The sequence below is a fragment of the Aulonocara stuartgranti genome (assembly GCF_965226115.1).
Source record: "Aulonocara stuartgranti genome assembly, chromosome: 17".
NCBI classification, from domain to species: Eukaryota; Metazoa; Chordata; class Actinopteri; order Cichliformes; family Cichlidae; genus Aulonocara; species Aulonocara stuartgranti.
In genome coordinates, this window is record NC_138953.1 from 23,124,475 (window position 1) to 23,144,629 (window position 20,155).

At 41.1% G+C, this 20,155-nt stretch overlaps 2 protein-coding genes across 12 annotated transcripts in view; one reads left to right on the plus strand and one right to left on the minus strand.

The window, feature by feature from the left end:
- The window catches only part of prkcq (protein kinase C, theta), a 37,311-nt gene extending 30,131 nt beyond the window's left edge, over window positions 1-7,180 (plus strand). For both annotated transcript variants that reach the window (XM_082509975.1, XM_082509976.1), the window contains exons 15-18: window positions 35-173; window positions 1,231-1,419; window positions 2,120-2,248; window positions 4,558-7,180. In XM_082509975.1, coding sequence (XP_082366101.1) covers window positions 35-173; window positions 1,231-1,419; window positions 2,120-2,248; window positions 4,558-4,716 — 616 coding nt within the window. In that variant the 3' untranslated portion in view covers window positions 4,717-7,180. The remainder of the gene's footprint in view (window positions 1-34; window positions 174-1,230; window positions 1,420-2,119; window positions 2,249-4,557) is intronic.
- Window positions 7,181-13,743: 6,563 nt separating this feature from the next.
- tbc1d30 (TBC1 domain family, member 30) overlaps window positions 13,744-20,155 on the minus strand; it is a 28,872-nt gene continuing 22,460 nt past the window's right edge. For all 10 annotated transcript variants that reach the window (XM_082511151.1, XM_082511152.1, XM_082511149.1 and 7 more), the window contains one exon: window positions 13,744-18,339. In XM_082511151.1, the coding sequence (XP_082367277.1) occupies window positions 17,066-18,339 (1,274 nt within the window). In that variant the 3' untranslated portion in view covers window positions 13,744-17,065. The remainder of the gene's footprint in view (window positions 18,340-20,155) is intronic.

A 20,155-nucleotide genomic window follows, 5' to 3' on the forward strand; every position in this document is an offset into this window, starting at 1 on the left:
GTCCAAGAGGAATCATTTTCTTCCACCTCTGCAGAGATCTGAAACTGGACAACGTGCTGCTGGACTTAGATGGTCATATAAAGATAGCAGACTTTGGCATGTGTAAGGAGAACATGCAGGATGACGTACGGACCTCTACCTTCTGCGGGACCCCAGACTACATCGCCCCAGAGGTGACATCTTTTGCATGCTGTAGTAATGTAAATGTTGTAATAAACTGGTATCCTTTTGAATAAAAGAATCAATCAACAACAGCTGGCCACCAAGTGATACGCATAAAGGTCTAAATTCTAGAGACGTCTCAAAGAGGGCTTTTGATGCTAGGTCTGTACATTTATATTTGGACTCTGTTAGAGTAGCTTTTCTTATACAGGCTATTGTGCAGCCAATGAGTGAAATAAGCCTCTAAACTGCCCCTTTAAAATAACAAGTTAAACCACATTTTAAAATATTAAAGAGTAGAAAAAAACTGTAAGCTGATAATCTAGGACAGAGGTGTCAAACATATGGCCCCAGGGACCAGAATCAGCCACAAAAAGATTAAATCTAGCTCACTAGACAGTTTCGGAAAATGTGAATGAGCACATGCATTTTGGACTTTTAACAGTATTTGCAAGTTTTACAGATTTTCCTGCTGATAAAGACCTCCCCCACTACTCCAGCGTAACAAAGCAATAGATCAACAACAAAAACATTTTTACCACAATCACCTTATTTTTTTTTAAATTATTATTATTATTATTATTATTACAGGATATTCTGGGCAGTGAGCTACTTTTTCTGCAGTTTTACACATTATTTAATTACAAATCAGTCCCAAAAAGTCGTGCTGACAGATACTGCAGCATTTCTCTGTCATATAGAAAAAACTGAGATATACTAAAATTACACTTCTTTTTTATATACAAAGATATCTAAGGCAATTAGTGTGTGGTTAGACTTATTTACACAGACAGAAAAGGGGAGTTTCCTTGGTCTAGCCCGCTTAAAGATCACAGTGGGCTGTCTGTGACCAAGGACGTAAAATTAGTTTGACATCTAGAGCAATCTGAAACCCAAGATCTGACTGATAAGGACTTATTTTCAAACGTTATTGACCTCATTCTTTAAAACTCTGGCCATTTAAATGTGAACATCTGCCACTGTAACAGTACGCGCATGACAGAAAATAAGAAAAACCCACACTTTAACTTGTTCATTTTACCAGTTTGTGTGATCTTTATGTATCAGATCCTGCTGGGTCAGAAGTACAACAGCTCTGTGGATTGGTGGTCATTCGGAGTGCTGCTGTACGAGATGCTGATCGGTCAGTCTCCGTTCCACGGCCGCGATGAAGAGGAGCTGTTTCAGTCCATACGGACAGACACCCCCATTTATCCCAACTGGCTCAGCAAAGCTGCAAAGGACATACTCATCAAGGTCAGACAAGTGCTTCAGTGGCCAGTTTAAATAAGATCAAGCAGGAAGAAAAGAAAGCAAGGATCTGGTCTTTAAATTGATGAAACTGATTCTTACTGTTTCCTACGGAGCCCCGCAGGGGACATGGGAGAAAAAAAATTAAGACGGACTTTTGCGAGATCTCGCAAAACTAACTCGGGATCTCGCAAAAGTTTTGCGAGATCTCACAAAACAAACTCGGGATCTCGCAAAAGTTTTGCGAGATCTCGCAAAACTTTTAGCCGCATTCTTCGGATGCCGGCTTGAAGCCGACCGGGAGTTCGAGGCACGATGTGCCGGGAAAGCGGTGTTCCTCCCGGCTGTAGTGGGCCTCAACCTCCCATTAGCTTCGAGCTAACGGGAAGAATGCGGCTAAAACTTTTGCGAGATCGCGCAAAAGTTTTGCGAGATCCCGAGTTTGTTTTGCGAGATCCCGAGTTTGTTTTGCGAGATCCCGAGTTTGTTTTGCGAGATCCCAAGTTTGTTTTGCGAGATCCCGAGTTTGTTTTGCGAGATCTCGCAAAACTTTTGCGAGATCCCGAGATAGTTTTGCGAGATCTCGCAAAAGTCTGTCTTAATTTTTTAAGACCTGCAGGGCTCCGTAGTTTCCTGTATGTTCATTAAATGCATACATATAGCTCTCAGGGCCCTATGGCTAAACCTCTGTGCGTTTGTGCCTCAGCTGTTTGTGAGGGAACCTGAGGAGCGGCTGGGAACCAAAGGCAACATCAGACATCACAGTTTCTTCAGCAGCACAGACTGGAACGCCTTAGAGCAACGGCAGGTGCCGGCACCCTTCACACCAACTATAGTAAGTACAACAGGGAACCACTTACTCAACATATCCACTAATTTTCTCAGTTAAAAACTGGTAGCTAGTAAAAGCTGTTTGGCTGATACGGCCGACGGGTGAAAGTAAATATCATCTAGAAAGTTGTCTACACAGTAATTGACTATAGTGGCTATTTTCAAACTTCAGACTGCTGTGCGTGTTTGCAGAGTGGAGTCTGCATCGATAGCCTTAGTGTCCTTACTTTAAGTTTGTTCACAGCCCATTTGGGGACCACGGCCCAGCCTTTGAAAATCACTGTACTGCAGTATCCATCCATCCATCCATCCATCTTCATCCGCTTTGTCCGGGGCCGGGTCGCGGGGGCAGCAGCCTAAGCAAAGAGGCCCAGACCTCCCTCTCCCCAGCCACCTCCTCCAGCTTATCCGGGGGAATACCAAGGCGTTCCCAGGCCAGCCGAGAGATATAATCTCTCCAGCGTGTCCTGGGTCTGCCCCGGGGCTTCGTCCCGGTGGGACATGCCTGGAACACCTCACCCAGGAGGCGCCCAGGGGGCATCCTTGTCAGATGCCCGAACCACCTCAGCTGGCTCCTTTCGATGTGGAGCAGCAGCTGCTCTACTCTGAGCCCCTCCCGGATGGCCGAACTTCTCACCCTATCTCTAAGGGAGAGGCCAGCCACCCTTCGGAGGAAGCTCATTTCTGCCGCTTGTATCCGCGATCTCGTTCTTTCGGTCACTACCCACAGCTCGTGGCCATAGGTGAGGGTAGGGACGTAGATCGACCGGTAAATTGAGAGCTTCCCTTTTACACTCAGCTCCCTCTTCACCACGACGGACCGGTGCAGCGTCCGCATTACTGCAGCTGCAGCCCCAATCCGTCTGTCGATCTCCGGCTCCCTTCTCCCATCACTCGCAAACAAGACCCCGAGATACTTGAACTCCTCCACTTGGGGCAGGAACTCATCCCCGACCCGGAGTGGGCACTCCACCCTTTTCCGGCTGAGAACCATGGCCTCAGATTTGGAGGTGCTGATCCTCATTCCCGCTGCTTCACACTCGGCTGCGAACCGTTCCAGTGCGAGCTGGAGGCCCTCACCCGATGAAGCCAACAGAACCACATCATCTGCAAAAATCAGAGATGAGATTCTGAGGCCACCAAAGCGAAAGCCCTCCGCCACTTGGCTGCGCCTAGAAATCCTGTCCATAAAAATTATGAACAGAACCGGAGACAAAGGGCAGCCCTGGCGGAGCCCATCACCCACCTGGAACGAGTCCGACTTATTGCCAGCAATGCGAACCAAGCTCTTGCAACGGTTGTATAGGGATCGAATGGCCCGTAGCAATGGGCCAGACACCCCATATTCCCGCAACACCTCCCACAGGACACCCCGAGGGACACGGTCGAATGCCTTCTCCAAGTCCACAAAACACATGTAGACTGGTTGGGCAAACTCCCATGCACCCTCAAGTATCCTGGAGAGGATAAAGAGCTGGTCCAGTGTTCCGCGACCAGGACGAAAACCGCATTGTTCCTCCTGTATCCGAGGTTCGACTAACGGACGAACTCTCCTTTCCAGCACCCTGGCATAGACTTTCCCAGGGAGGCTGAGGAGTGTGATCCCCCTGTAGTTGGAACACACCCTCCGGTCCCCCTTCTTAAAGATGGGGACCACCACCCCGGTCTGCCAGTCCACAGGTACTGCCCCTGATCTCCACGCAACATTGCAGAGGCGTGTCAACCAGGACAGCCCTACAACGTCCAGAGCCTTCAGGAACTCAGGGCGGACCTCATCAACACCAGGGGCTCTGCCACCAAGGAGTTGTTTAACTGCCTCAGTGACCTCGCCCCCGGAAATTGGCGGGTCATTCCCCTCATCCCCAGACTCTGCTTCCTCCTCGGAAGACGTGTCAGTGGGATTAAGGAGGTCCTCGAAGTATTCCTTCAAGCCGAGGGGATATTAGGATACCCACCCCAGCCCGCCGCCTCTCACCAGAGGCAACTCCAGACTGAGACAGAGTCCAGCCCCTCTCCAGGAGACTGGTTCCAGAGCCCAAGCCATGTGTAGAGGTGAGCCCGACTATATCTAGCCGGTACCTCTCAACCTCACGCACTAACTCAGGCTCCTTCCCCACCAGAGAGGTGACATTCCATGTCCCTATTGCCAGTCTTGGCAGCCGGGGGTCAGTCCTCCAGGGCCTCCGCTCCTGGCCGCCACCCGGCACACAATGCACAACAAGTAAATACTGTACTGCAGTATTTACTTGTTAATCTACTCGCTGGTGTATGAAATATTGCATGTAATTAAATATTTGCCCTTCATCCTCGCAGACCTCACCCAGCGACTGCAGTAATTTCGACAAAGAGTTTATCAACGAGAAGCCCAGACTATCGTGTGCCGACCGCACGCTTATCAACAGCGTAGACCAGACGATGTTCAGAAACTTCTCCTTCGTTAATCCTGGCATGGTTCGGATCGCAGCACGCTGACCACCGGACAAAAAATGGCTACAATCTACAAACAGGCTGCTCAGTCACAACCAGCAGTGACTGTAACTGGAACCTACTGTAGAACCCGAATGTGGCAAAACTCACATACATGATGATGCTAACCACTAAAGGGGTATAAACCGATACAACCAAACTGTGACCGGATCTTTAACTTTCAAACAAATACCTTTAAAATGTACCTGTAGTCAACTTTGATACTTTAGAGTTTAGTTGACTAAAGGCATACATTTTCTTACAGTGTTATTCTAACAGCATGTAGTTGGTTTGGTTTTATTCTGTCATAAAACTATTCACACATTGCACACTTGTGCAAATATGTGCAAATATTCAAAAAAAAAAAAAAGAAAGAAAGAGAGAAAGTGTACATCTTCCATGTCTCGAGGCATGTACTGTGAAGCTAGATTTGGGACTTAGCGAGGTAACTTCAGGCTTAAGTCTAGTTTATATGGAGTCAGGAAGCCAGTTCTCATCTTACCAAAGCCAGATGGTACAAACCTAACCTGCTCCGGAGCATGTTACATTTGGGACTCATCACTTCCTGAAAAAAAGCACCACTATTTCTGGAAGAGCCCTCGTACTAATTATTTTTACTCATATTTCTTGTCTTTCCACGACGAGCATCAATAAGAAAACCAGATCTTGAGGAACAATTTCATTCCTGCTTTTTTCTGCAAGCAATAGCGCACTAAATCCCTGTACTTAACGGCAGCTAAAGCTCGCTGAGGGAAAAATATGTAATCTCCAACCAACTGGGGAGGGGCTGCTTTGTGAATTTGGTTGCAAAGGTGTTGGATCAGAAATCTCCCTCTCGTTCTTTGTTCATCCGTAGTTTGCACTGAAGATGCTAACTTGTCTCCAAATGCTCAATGAGTGACATTGCACCTTAAACGTGTAACTTTTACTTTGAAGCAGAACTGTTTATATCACCCTTTTCAGAGAGTTTGTAGGCAAGTTGGTGTCCTTTATGCTAACTGGCAACAGTAATTACAAGGTTTTTAGTGCAACACCCTGTACCTCATTGCAACCACTTTCACCAGCCAGCAACTTCCAGCAAACCATCGCCAACTGGTCAGGGAATACATTTTTACCGAGTGACCTGTGGTTGCCGTGGGTGATGCTGACTGACCTCTAAGCCTGCCGGACTGAGGCCTAATTAATTCAGTCCGTTGGCCAGTAAACTGGGTTTATTAACCTTCAAGTGATTGCAAAGTCCAGCCGGATATTTATGTGCCATTGAGATTTTTTTAAATCTAAAAAATGTGTCCTACTGTGAATCATCTTCTCCTACAATTTTTCATATTTGTTTTTTTTTCCCCAACCTGAAATGGTAAGGATGAAAGTTGTATGGAAATATGTTTTGTTTAAAAAAACAAAACAAAAACATTATAGGCTTAATTTTATTGTAATTTTCAACTTTTAATTACTGCACGGTGATGTTTTGCCAACAGACCTAGAGCAGCAAGATTAACATCTTTTTGCACACAAATTATTTCATAATTAATTACATTGGAACATTTTAATACATCTATTGTTGGTAACGGAAACAGGGTAAATAGTAATAAGTAGAGCCTTTAACTCTCCAGACTTTTCTAACAGTATATTTTATTCTTCCTTAATAAATGGAAGAGTAAAAAAATAAATAAATGGAGTTTTGCTGCTGGTATAATGATCTTTTCAACTTTTTCAAAGTGGTAGATCTGTCCACATGTGTCATTGGTCATATGCTGTCCTGTGAAGATGCTAATAGCTACCTTGGGAAACCCTGAGTGGGCTTATCCAGTTTATAATTACCTTCGATTGCAGTGTTATTGTAAATGAAGACAGATACGGTAAGCTGAAGTTATTCGGTAGTACAGGCCTCCTACTTAATGGGCTGTGTGTTTAAATAGAAAATGTGCTTGTAGTGATTTTATGGTGCCTCAGAATAGTTTAATGAAGTTAACGTCTTCAAGTAAAGTAAACTGAGAAAGTCGCTTTAACCAAATGGAAACTTAGTTTTCTTGTCCTGTTCCTTTTTATTTTTTATTTTATTGTCTTTTTTTTTCTTATGTAAATAAATTATATAGTCCATCTGATATGCTGTGTTGTTACTTGGTTGTAGATCTGTTAATGTACTGAGGTTTAATAACTGGGTTATTGTTTACATGTGTTTTCCTGTTGTATCTCAGGAGTTTTGTTTTAATGATGAGCTACTCCCTGCATACTGTAGTTTTGATGTTCTCCTCATTGTGAATTCTGTTCATTAAAGTGTGCACATTGTGGGCTTTTTTTTTTTTTTTTATGTGTTTGTTTCGGTGAGGGACAACATGAAAACTGCTCGGTCGTGTAGCGTTACATCAGAATGACAGAGACCAGAGGTGGAGGTGTTAACAAAAATAGCCATCTCAGTTTTTCCACTTAATTTGAAACTTTACCATCTTTTCCACTGTTACAGACATTTACTCAACTGATGGCTGAATTATTTTAGCACTCAGTGTTAAATATAGACTACCTAAGAAAGAATGTCAGAGGCTCTTTTTTTCCATTAAGGTGCTACGGATGGCCCAGATGTAGGACTGACAGCCAAACAAATAATCGAAAACAAACCTTTAATTAAGTGTAGTAGTCCAAGTGAAACAACATCCAAACTTTAGAATATGTTTCTAAACAGACAAGGAACAGACAGACACTGACAAAAACTGAAGGAACACTAAAGCTTTAAATACACATGAAGTGATAGAAAACACCAGGGAAACAAGACACAGCTGAAACTAATTAGGACAAGACAAGGAAGCAAAACTAAATGCAAGGCACAAAAGACAACTATTAAAATAAAGCAGGAAATGAAGAACAACCACACTGAAACAAGTATTCACGACGCATACATGAACTGAACAGAAGGGGAAAAGACAGACTAATAACGCCACAAATGTAAAACATGACAAGTACTAAAGCCTCATAATGCTCAGGAATGAATGAAAACCAAAAATCCAAATCATAAACAACACAAAGAAGGAAATACAAAACAAGGATTAAATCTGGGAACCGTGACATAATGTTAACATGTTGAGAAAAGTGATAGTACTAATATTTATTATCACACTGTTTACCTGCAAAAACAGGAAAATATCCTTCACATTAAAACAAACTTAGGATTCCACCAATGCATCACCAGTCAAGCCCCAAGTTTGACATGACTTTCAAACTTATAGCTTTACTTTCCAATTTTAAACTTTATTCCCAAAATTTTGGCTTTACCCTCAAAGAAAAGTATTTTAATTTTTCTTCAAAATTTCCACTTTAGACTTTATCACTTTGTCATGGTACTGGGCCGGTGACCCAGCGTTTTGTGTTTCATTTTAGTAACATCTTCTGTTTTATGCCGATTCTTATTTTGTATTAGTTCTTAGAGTTTTAGTGTTCTCCCTTCTGTGCTTTGTTCGTGTCTCTGAGTTTGTTTGTAAAACTGTTTGTGAGTTTCCTGTTTTACTTTGAAGGTCTGTGTCTCGTCGTGTTTAATTGGGTTCAGCTGTGTTCCCCTCTGGTGTGTGATTCCCTCATTACCTTGTGTGTATTTATAGTGTGTGCCTGCCTGTGTTCCTCGTCGGTTCCTCTGTGTTATTCTGTGTAACTTGGTGACAGGCCGTCTCTCTGGTCTTCAGTCTCGACTCCTCATCCCCTGTGTTACCTCCATATGTTTTTCCCAGCGTTTTATTCTGTGAGTTATGGTTTGGGGTTTTGTTTGTTACTAGCTTTCCCAGTTTAGTTTATGTCTAGCTTGTTCTTCATTTCCTGTTTGCCACTTGCCACACTGTAAAGAAATTTCACTCGCATTACCGCCGCTGTCTGCAACTTGGGTCCTCCTTCAAACTGCTGCCCGAGCCTGAAATTTTTAATACCGACGCCTAACATTCCAGGTTCCTCAATTTTAAAAAATATTTAAAATAAAATGAAAATGACAAAGGAAAAAAACATTCGGATATTTTGTTAAACTCAATATTCTCAAAATGTAAAATGATTTTTTTCCTGCTATATACAATACTCCTTCAAACATACCAGCGTACTGCTGCTTTAACAATTATGGATTTGAGATCCCTGATACCAATCTTGGTTTGAATATATTGACAAATAATCTGAATATGCATGAGTAACACAACATTTGGGAGGGACAGGGTTAAGATTTACGCTGACCTTGCAAAAAGATTGGGTTGTTGTTTACTTGGCAACATGAAGGGGCTCTGTCTGCTCAGGGAGGATGACACTATTCTACATGGGATACAAGCAATATTTGGACTGGGGTCAGGTCGCCCTCTGCTGGAAAACCAATCACATTAGGGATGCTCCTGAAAAAGAAATTCCCACGTGATTACATAAAGAAGAGAAGAAAATAGAAGAACTCATACTAATCAATTTATTCAGAATAAGAAAATAGAAGAGTTGTTGTTTGTGTGTAAGAACCAATTAAAAGTGTTTATCACATTTTTCAGTAAGTCACTGATTACTGAAAGAAAAACTAATCATAAGAGCAAAGAAAGACATTTTGATGCTAGTAGTTTAGCTATGGATATGGGTCAGTTATTGGGTTTGTTTTACTGTATTTAGCTGTATTTTTTCTCTGATTTTTGAGAATATGAGTTTGAGTTGGGGGTTAGTTTTATGGGTTTTGCTTGTTTCCTTGTAAGTGATCATACATACCTGTCAAAAGTGTCACTATTTATTGCTCGTGATGCATGTTTATATGCAAGTCAGCCTAAATAACACGGATAATTTTGTAGGTCAGAATACCACAAAACCCCATGTCTTACCCAATTTGCTTGTTTAGAACTTACCATTAAACGGTGGTTGTTTTTGAGGGCTGCTGGCTGCCAAATATCTTAGCTCTGATGTGTCAAACTTATTTTAGTTTGTTTTTACGCACTGCATCAGAGTTTAAAACAAAACAAAACATAGCAACAGTATCTGTTTTACATGTGCATTACAATTTATACTAGCTCTACAAAGATAAAACTGTCACATAGAGAAATGAATATTTTTGCTTTGCATTATTTATGATTAAAACAACTTCTCAAGACCTGGAAATACATGTATTTATTAATGCTGAAGCTTTTTGGCATCCAGTTTTGGCCCCATGTCATGTTTAACATCTGTGTCTTACATCTTTGGCAAACAGTTAACAGGTTGCTAAGGATGGCTAAGACAGCACATGAAAAACATATCTACGAGTCCCAAGCAGCCACATGAACCACTTCTTTAAAAAGATAATGTATTTATTATTATTTATTAATTTGACAACAAATGTGTCTTACTGCTTCCCCAGTAAGACTGACGTCTTGACTGCTCATGTAAGAGGTTGTTATCAGGCTGGAGCCAATCATCTACAACTATTTTTTCACACCAGTCATAGCCAGATATTTGCATGTGACAGAGACAGAAATACAGAACAAAAAATTTATTTTTTGACACACACCAATATAGATGACATGATTACCTCCAATCATTGTCCTGAATCACATTTTATTTTAAAATGACCTTTCATTTTAGTGCAAAAGTCTAATATATATCTAATATATGTTCCAATATCTGTGATAGAATAGCTATATATTTACAGACACTTTTTTTAAATTAAACCTTCAAATATTCCATTCTGATCCTTTTTTATTTGATGGAAGATTCACTGATAAAAGTTTAAAGGTTTAAAAATTTAATATTTTTCTAAGTTGCTCATTAAATCTTTGAGAACATAAAAACCTGTCTGTTGTCCCCATCAACCAAACAATATCAGGTGCTCTGTAGCACCTGTGACCTAAATAAACTTCCTTTACAAAGAAATAGTACAGTATAATAAGTGGTATTGGGGTTTTTACTGTGTAGAGAAACTGTTGGTGGGCCCCAAAGAGGTTTTAACCAGAGCTGAATACCTTGTTCAAACAAGGTAACACAGATTCACTGTAAAGCTGTGACACCACGGGTGCAGTGGGTAGATGATGGTCCTTGTGTTGGCACAAGCAGCTGCACACAATGCAACCGATGCTAATCTTGTAGTTGTTGTGCTGAGATCCATACTCGCTCACTCACTCACACACACAGTGTAAAATTACAATTTTTTTTTTTTTTTAAAGTGCAACCAAATCAATTATACATGCAGGTTTGACAGTCAAAATCTATTTGTCTCATATTTCACCTGCAAGTACACACGAGACTGTTCTTCTGCTAAACCTTTTTTTCAGCAGGTAGCCACCTGGAAAGTTTAGCCAAAATTCACTTTGAGCGGGGAAAAAAAATCCCATTGTCATTCCAAGGACTTCAGTTAGTGGTGCTGTGTCAAGGCTGCTGGTGTGGCTCACTTGAGCTCTTAACATATTGTGTTCTGACCTGAGACAGACCTGGGACTCACCTTATTTTTGAGGGTGTTTTTTTTAAAACCCTAAATCACAACCTCTTCTTAAACCTCATGAACAAGTGAAATCCTAAGTAATGATAAAGCAAATCCAAATGCAAAACACAGCTTAATGGCGTGATGAACCTCTGACTTATTTAGCCACCACTCCCCCAAACTCCTAGCACAGACGGTTGTCCTCTAAACAGGGAGCTGTTACCTCTCAGTGACCTCCATAGCTGCAGCCAGTGCAACAACATAGCCTTACGGCCTGGCATGAGAATAATTGTCTGTTTAAATACTTTCTCAAAGGTTGAGAAATGACTGACTCACAGGAGCCAAGAATTAAACATAACCCATATGCAGTTTGAGAAAAACTAACTAACCCCTATGATTCAGTCTTGTAGAACCACCTTTATTGATAAGATCTTGAAATAATCCTTTTCTGTATAATTATCAGTCTTATTGTGGAGAAACTTTAGCTTGTTTTCGCTGCGGTTTGCAGCCATTCATTTATGCACAGCTGTTTTAAGGTCTGACCACAGCATTTCAATCAGGTTGAAGTCTGGACTTTGGCTTGGATATTGCAACACCTTGATTCTTTTCTTTTTCAGCCATTCTGTTATAGATTTGCTGCTGTACTTGGGATCACTGGCCTGCTGCATGACCCAGTTTAGGCCAAGCTTTAACTGTCAAGCAGATGACTGCATATTTGTCTCTAGAATAATTTGGTAAGAAGACTTTATGGGTGGCTCAGTGGCTGTGAGGTGCACAGTTCCTGTAAACGAGCATAAATCATCACCCTTCCACCACAGGTAGGAGGTGTTTGTGCTGATATGTTGTGTTTGGTTTTCACCAAACATAGCAGTGTGCATTATGGACATCTGTCATCTGTCCAAAGGACATTATTCCACAAGTCTTGTGGGTCTGTTCCATTGGCTTTGCACTAGTGATGGGACGTTCTGTATCGAGGCTTCGGAGCGTGTGTCGAGTAATGGAGGGGGCGTTTCCGCGAAGCGTGTATCGAGGCTTGCTTCATTTATGGGAGGAGCTGAAAATGATGACGTCCGAAGCCTCGCTGCCCGGCTGTACCACGTGACTGGTTCATGAAGTGGTTCGAACTTTGCCGCGAGATATGACAGCGATATAAACCCCTCAGACTTCATTCAAAAATGTGGGTGTTTGATGGAGAGTTGCGGTTAGTGAGAGTTTGGAGACCGTTTGGAGGTTTATGAGAGTGAGGAGAGAAAGTCAGGAGAGAATGGAGCCAGCTAAGAAGAGGAGGATGTCCTCCCCTGTGTGGGAACATTTTGATCTTATTCCTCCCAACAAGGTATTTCTACAGAAGATGTATTTTCATGATACTGATGGTGCAATACAATTTATGTTGAGCTGTCTTGACTTTTGTACAAGGTGAAGTGTTTGCTATGTGCCAGGGAGCTGGGATATAACAGCAACACCTCATCCATGCTTAGGCACTACAGAGCTTTGCATGAGAATAAGGGGGACACCGATTGTGGAGCAAGACCAGGTGAGCCATCAAATGCAATGATAATATAGCATGCAGTAATGTTACTAAATGATATAACAATATTATACAACTGTTATAAGTTACGTGTGTGCTATTTATATTTGTGCTTTATCTTTGTCTTTCCTCAGGAGAACAATCTCAAATAGATGAAGACCTGGTCAGCATGGTGATTGAGGACTCCCAGCCATTTAGCATTGTGGAGGACAAAGGATTTAAAAGATTTGTTAAATCATTAAATCCTAGCTATGTTCTCCCCACTAAAAAGGTCATAAAAGCAGTGAAAATTTAGTTTTTACAGAATAAAATGTGAACAGTGTGTAGCTGTCCATACCTCAACGTTACAAAAGCACAACTACTGTCCACACCCCAACCACACCTCACCTCACAGTAAATGATCATTTCCATTTCAAGCATTTCCAAATAATCATTTCCCATACTGCCACTATAAATATACACAGTATACTGCCATCACTACAATATACATGTTTTACACACTCCTTTTGTTGTTGACATTTACAGGCTGTGTGCAAAATGCCACACTCTTCAAATTCATGCCAGCTATTATTTTTACGTCCAGTAGGTGTCCTGCTAGAGCAAATGAAGCTTCATGAAGCTTCGCGTTGGGGTGAACCAATTGGATGAAAAGCTTCAGTGCTTCATGGGGCTTCATCTGCCCATCACTACTTTGCACCCTACAGCTTGCAATACATTTTATTTTTAGACAGAGGCAGCTTTTTTTCTACAAAACTTTCCAAACAAGCCATACGTGTTCATAATCTTTAACATTTAACATGATAATTAATTTCTGAGATGCAGGTTTTACAGCTTTTTTTGAACAACACATGGCCTGACCTTGGTGTAAATCTGCTGGGCCATCCTCTCCTGAGAAGACTGTGGTATTTCATTAACACACACCTAAACACTCCAGACCACCAAGTGCAAAAGCTGCTCACACCTGCTGACGATTAGTTAATCAAGTCCATTTGATTAGCAGCACCTGGCTGCTCTTAACTTCTATGGAAGCCTTAGCTGTGTACTTGTTTTTCACAGCACTCTCTTTTTCTCAAGACAATAACATCCAATAAGGAAAAAAAATGTCTCAATAAAGCCGAGCCGCCTCTTGTTCTCGCAGTACTTCTTTATTTGGAGTGTGTAAATTACACTACATCAAAACTCTTTACAGTAACTGAGGATAGTTTGGTGTACAGTACGTGGTAACATATCCCTTTAACACATCATACACAACATACGACACACAGCTGCTGCGTCACATGAAACCAAATACAGTGTTTTTGTTGGCAAGAGAATCAGGGGGAAAATGACATGCTATGCAGAAATGACAGATGTTTTCGTGATACTACGGCAAAGACTCGTGATTTTAAAATGTGACCGTGGAAACCAGATACAGCAGCTGTGCCAAATGCTTTTTTCCCCCTTACACTTAAATGAGAAAATAAACTCAAATGAAGTTTTAAATGAGATAAAGAGAGATCATGGAGAGATCTCACTAGAAAGGATGTGCAGCAGGTTAGGATGAGGATAGAGACAGAAACATACTAAATGAATTAACTGATGAACTCTGGATCACACCTGTGGTCCCAGACAGGTGCTCAGACTTAAATTTCAGTAGGGAAAACAATCCATGCGTCTCCAGTGGATTACTGGATTTGCTTAACTATGCTAACAATTTCACAAATTTCTGCAACTATGGATAAAAACAGCAGCTGTGTGTGAGGCTGGACAATAAAGAAGGAGAAAAAGACTTTTACTTCTAGGCAGAGAGAGATCACACTAGAAAGGATATGCAGCAGGTTAGGATGAGGATCGAGACAGAAACATACTAAATGAATTAACAGTGTGTTACGTTGGAAGGAGTACTTTAAGGAGCTGATTACTGAAGAAAATTAAAGAAGAAGATAGATGAAGGAAGAGGATTGGTAAGGAGGAAGTGAGGGGCTATAAAAGTGATGAAGATATGGGAACGTTGTTGGCAGAAGTGACAGAGACGTTCAAGATAGGCCCTTTTTGCTTCCAACAGTAATGGACGGGTTGACAGATGAGTTCAGGCAAGAGTATGCATGGTCTATGATGATTGCAGACAAGACTGATCTTTATTGAGAGTAGAGAACAGCTGTAAAAGAGGCTGAAGAGGTGGAGGTATGCGCTGGAATAAAGAGGAACATAAGTGAGACAGAATACATGTGTGTGAATGAGAGGTGGAATGATGAAGCTGCAAGGAGTAAAGACAGTGAAGGCAGATGAGTTTAAATTCCTAGTATCAACCACCCAAACCAAGAGATTGTGCACAAGAGAAATGAAGAAGAGATTGCAGGCAGGGCGGATGGAGTGGGAATGCTAAAAACAGCTTGCTTTAACGGCTTTTTTCTTATCTGTCCCCCTGTGCAACGCACAACTTCCATCAATGAAGATTTAAAAATAAGAAAATGAGAGAAACCTAAAGCTCTAAAGCCAGCTCTTCTGCAGCTCAGCTTTAGACTGAGCTAAACGTATCACATTTAATGACGAATCCTTCTCCACATATTACATCATAGTGCAGCTGTTTGTCCTACATTCGTAACCAGCTCACTTTTTGTTCTTTTTGTTACATTTGAAATTAAATGCGTAGGCTTAGCTAAATTAAATGTTAGCTAAGCATAGCAAGCTATTTATTTAAAATCACAAAAGCAAAAGTTTATTTTTAAAGTTGCGCCATGAAAGAAAAAGTGTGCTCCTCTGGGCCAACTTGGATAATGCATGAAAAACAGAAGCACACAACATTCACCTGACTGCAAGCATACATCATTTCCTATTTTCCTGAATTCATGAGACAATTGGGGCATGTGAGTTTTATAGATGGTGCTGTTACAGGCTATTAGCTGGATAATGCAGTGTTTCTGAAGGCATCAGCTGAACTAATAATACCTCAGGATGCAAGCAGCAGCATCTAAAATGCATTCAGGCTGACAAACACGTCCGTCTCCCAATGTTTCCAATCTAAGCCACAATAAAACTCAGCCAATAAATCAGGCAGGGGGTAACAAATTCAAGCACTTAATAGATATATGCACTTCTGAACTTTGAATAAGTCTTGTGAAAGCCTCAATGAAAAATATTCCTCAGAAAATCCAAGATAAGAGATTCAGAACAACTGGATGTCTTTATGTCAAGTGAAGTGCAGTACACGTCTGTGAATTTGGCAGTTTTGTCATAAACCGATATAAAATGAATAATATGTGCATAAATACGTGAAAGGAACCAGAATCATTTCACAAGATAAACCAATTTCACAAAAACTGAGGATATTTTATAAGTTTTGGCTAAATTACAAATAAGCTATCAGAACCTTTTCTCTTTCAGATGCAGCATTATTAAGCGGTGTAATGATTGTCACACTGCAGTAAATGCTGTCTGGATTATTTGTATAAGTCTGACTTGTATCAACTTATCGGGTTGATTTCTGAGACTTGAACTGAATTAGAACTTCAAAATTCTCAAAGGTCATAAGCATACATCATAAGAACTGTACTGTGGCTTCTCATGCTGGAATCCTCATTTATTTAGGCAGCTGCATTGCAGTAAAAGCCCAGTGAAAAGCATTCCTGTGGTTGAATACTTGTACTGACAAAATTCAAAGTGCTGACACAATAAGTGTTTCTGCCTTTGCCTTATAAATCATCACATTTGGAACTACTGTAAAACAAGAGCTCATCAATTCCAGTAACCAGTTTCAGAACAAATGCTTTTTATATTTAGATTAATTTCATTTACACAGCCTTCAAAACAAACTAAGAAAAAATGCCCCTGATCTTCATTCATTCTTGATGACTGGTAGAAACAAACAAACACATGCACAGATTTTAACATTACAACAAAAATGTTAAGTGCTTCAGGACATCATTAGGCAGTTCTTTTCATTTCTCCATTACAGAAATTCTTAGGTATGTCATGTTTCGTGTGTACTTATTATTTTTAAATACTTGGCATAGAAACAACTGGATGGCTATTGTGCAAACTCATAGGAAAAGATACTCCACTGTATTGGTAAATATGGTCCAAGGAAGTCCAGAGGGAAGAATCTGACCACAGCATCTTCACGTTTCAGTCCAGGAGAACAAGCTGCTACTGAAGAGATGTGTATACACTTAACAGATGGAGCCTCTACCCATGGAAATCTTTTTTGTTGTTGTTTTTTTTTTTTTTTTTTTTTTTTTTAAATCCATTATGGTCAAGAATGACCTGCATAGGCCACAGTGAGGGTCTGGATGCTGTCCCAAGCTCCTCAAATGTACTAATGCAGTGGGAATCCCCCCCAACAAAAAAAGTTAACACTTAGTTACTTCTTAAACTACAGCTGAGCTTCAATCTTTTAGACCTTATACTGTCGGTTATTATTAAGTGTTTTCCCTAATATGCAGGAGGCAACATGGTTCAGTCAGGACTTTTCATCGCCTGCCAGTCAGTCCGGCTGCACTACTGCGGTTGAGGTTGCGGCTGAGCTGAGGGAAGTGGACGGTGGGAGTTCTGGAGGTGGGACCATAGAGGCCCAGGTTTCTGGCTGCGACAGACTTCCTGGGCTGCTTCACACAAGGGAACGGGGAGAAGACTTGCTGTTTAGGAATGGAGGAGAGCCCCGGGGTTGACGGGGAAGAGGAGACTTGGGATCTAGAAGATGAGGAGATAGAGGAGAGGGAGGGGGTAGAGGGGGAGGAGGTTTTGTAAAAGGTGGAAGAGGCAGGAGGAGAGAGCGCAGATAAGCAATTAGCTGATGAAGAAGGTGGTAAGGAGGAGGTGGAGTTGGGTTTTGGAGTGGAGGTTAGTGTAGGAGAATCTGAGGAAGATTGATCAAGAGAAGGAGGAGCTGTTGGAGAGTGGGGTGTGCTTGGTGTGGAAGGTGATGAAGAAGAGATGCAGGAGTTGGAGGAGTGGTGAGGTGGTGGAGTAGTAGGAGGAGAAAAGCATCTGACAGAGCCAGCGTGTCTTTCTGATGAGTCAGACTCTTTATGTCTGATGGAGGATGGCGGTGGAGGGAGGAGAGGGACTTGGGGTGCAGGTTTAAACTCTGGTAATTTGGGTACTGTATCTGGGTTTTGGTCGTTGGGAGAACTTTGATTTGATTCACTCTCTAGAGTCAGGGAGTCCAGCTGCACTACCACATCTGCAACTTCTGCTCCTTTAGTCTCATCTGAACCCTGTAAAGCCTCTTCACATGCTGACCCCGTACCAGAGGAGTCAGGAGACAGAGGTATAAAAGAGTCGCTCGCCTCTTTCTGCTCATCATCCCATTTATTTTCCTCACTCTGTTTCTCCTCCTGCTCCTCAGCCTCCAACTTTGCTGATTCTCTTTTTTCCTTCTCCTTTTCATCTTCCCTGTCCTCTGAATCTCCAAATCCCAGCTGAGCTCTAGCCCTAGCTATATTCCTCCGATGTTGCCGAACATGAGCGCGCCAAGGTGATCCTCCACCTCCTCTGGAGCTTCCTGGAGATCCAGTGCTATTTGAGGCCAGGGAGCTACAGCGCTGCCTGGCTGGGGAACCCGGAGGAACCGGACTCTGGAACAGAGAACTAGGTCGGGCCCCTGGTAAAATGGACGTTGTAGCAGAAGTGGGTCTGTAGCCTCGAGCACCTCCACGTGGTTTTCGGCCCAGGAGGAGATGGTTTATCACTGAACTGGAAGGGTTGAGCTGTGAGGCCAGGACACGGGTGGCAGGACACTTATCTGGAGGGGAGGTGACAGTTCAGAGAGAATAAAACAAAATGTATTAAAACAAGCTTACAACAGATGCTCTCTGAGCTTACCAAGAAGGCATAAAAATGACAGAATTCCATGAGACATTTTTACTTTGCCCTTTAACCAGAGAAACAATTTATTTAGCTGACCAAAGTAACTACTAAGGCATAAAATAAATTGTAAACATAATTTTGTTGTTGCTGTGCAAATCATGACTGCTGCATGCTATCATTATATGAACACCATTGAAATTAGGGGAGAAGATTAAAAAACAAACAAGATAACATGAGCAAAGATAACTAAAGCTAACTAGAGCCTGATTTTTGCTCCAGATAGTTATGTTAAGCTTTTGTTAGCCCTAGTTAGCTCCCTTTAGCTCTTAGTAACTCGTATAACCTCCAGATTAATTTAGCTAGCCACATTAAGATACCATCAACACCTGTTCATTCAAAATAATTGTTAGTTCTGAGTAGTTTCTTTTAGCTTCAATTAGCTCATGGTACCTTCAAACATACGCTTTTAGCTTCAGGTACCTACTGTTAGACATCTAGGTACGGTTGCTCTTTTAGGCTTTCATTTGTTGCCATTACTAATATTGAATACTATTAGGTTCAGATAAGTTCTGCTAGCTTCTTTTACCTATTTTCTGCTCACATTTGTTCCAATTAGCTACCATTAGCCCCTGTCAACCCCACTCAACCCTTTTTAGTTTTCCATTAGCCATGTTAGCTTTAGTTAGCTTCTGCTAGCTCTTCTAGATATCTAGTTTTCTCTCCTGTTAGGTTAAGACAGCTCCTGTTAGCTCAAAAAAATCTACTGTTAAGTCTTATTAGCTTATTTAGACCCAATTAAACCATTATTTGTTTTTATTTCCTCTAGATAACTAAACCTTCATTCAATTTTAACAACTTTTACTTTAATTTTTTATAATTATTTGATACAGAAACCATCAAGTAAAGCTTGATGTTTTAAAAATTGTATATAACTGCATGTTTTCTATTTTAATAATTTTTTAAACATTTTTTAAACACTTAGCTATTCCAAGCAGCAATATAAGATATCAAACACTAGGGGCATGCAGAGCTTTTGGTTTATGCAATAATGAGATTCAGAGAAGATGTGGACTAGAGTGAAAATTATTTTTCTCATATTACATAATATGTACAGTGTTAAGGCCCATTCCCAATGTAAATAAACCATATTACAGTACAAGCAGGACTTTTTAAAAACAGATTAAAGTGATTTACAGAGCGTGTTATGCACAAATGTTTACAGCTGCAGAGGGAAAACACCAAATGTGACTGTAATACTTTTGCACAAGCCTTATAAATCATGTGTGAATACGACATGGAAGGAGCTGCAGCTGCTCATCAAGGTTAGTGTCACGATTACCCAAAACAGAGAAATCCTCCAACATGCAGGCAAAGAATGTGAATCATTGACCAAATCAAGTGTAACTGGAAACATCTGTCACTACAGAGCATTTTGATAATGTATACTGTACACTTCATATAAGAATTAAAATATTTAAGAGCAGTTAAATGTATACAAATATTATTTATGCATGTAAAGGATATTATTTATACATAGCAGTGACAGGTGCCTCCAAATAAACATTCAGAATACATATATAGGTGATTGATTGTGTATGTCACCTGTAACCAGAGCAAAACCATCACCAGTTGTAGCTACAGTAGTTCATTTTCTACACTTATTTTTGATCCAATATCAGTTATATAAAAGTAGAGTGTGACACCTGTTTCCAAAAGGCTCTCAAAATACCAGAAAACAGCTGTCAAATTTA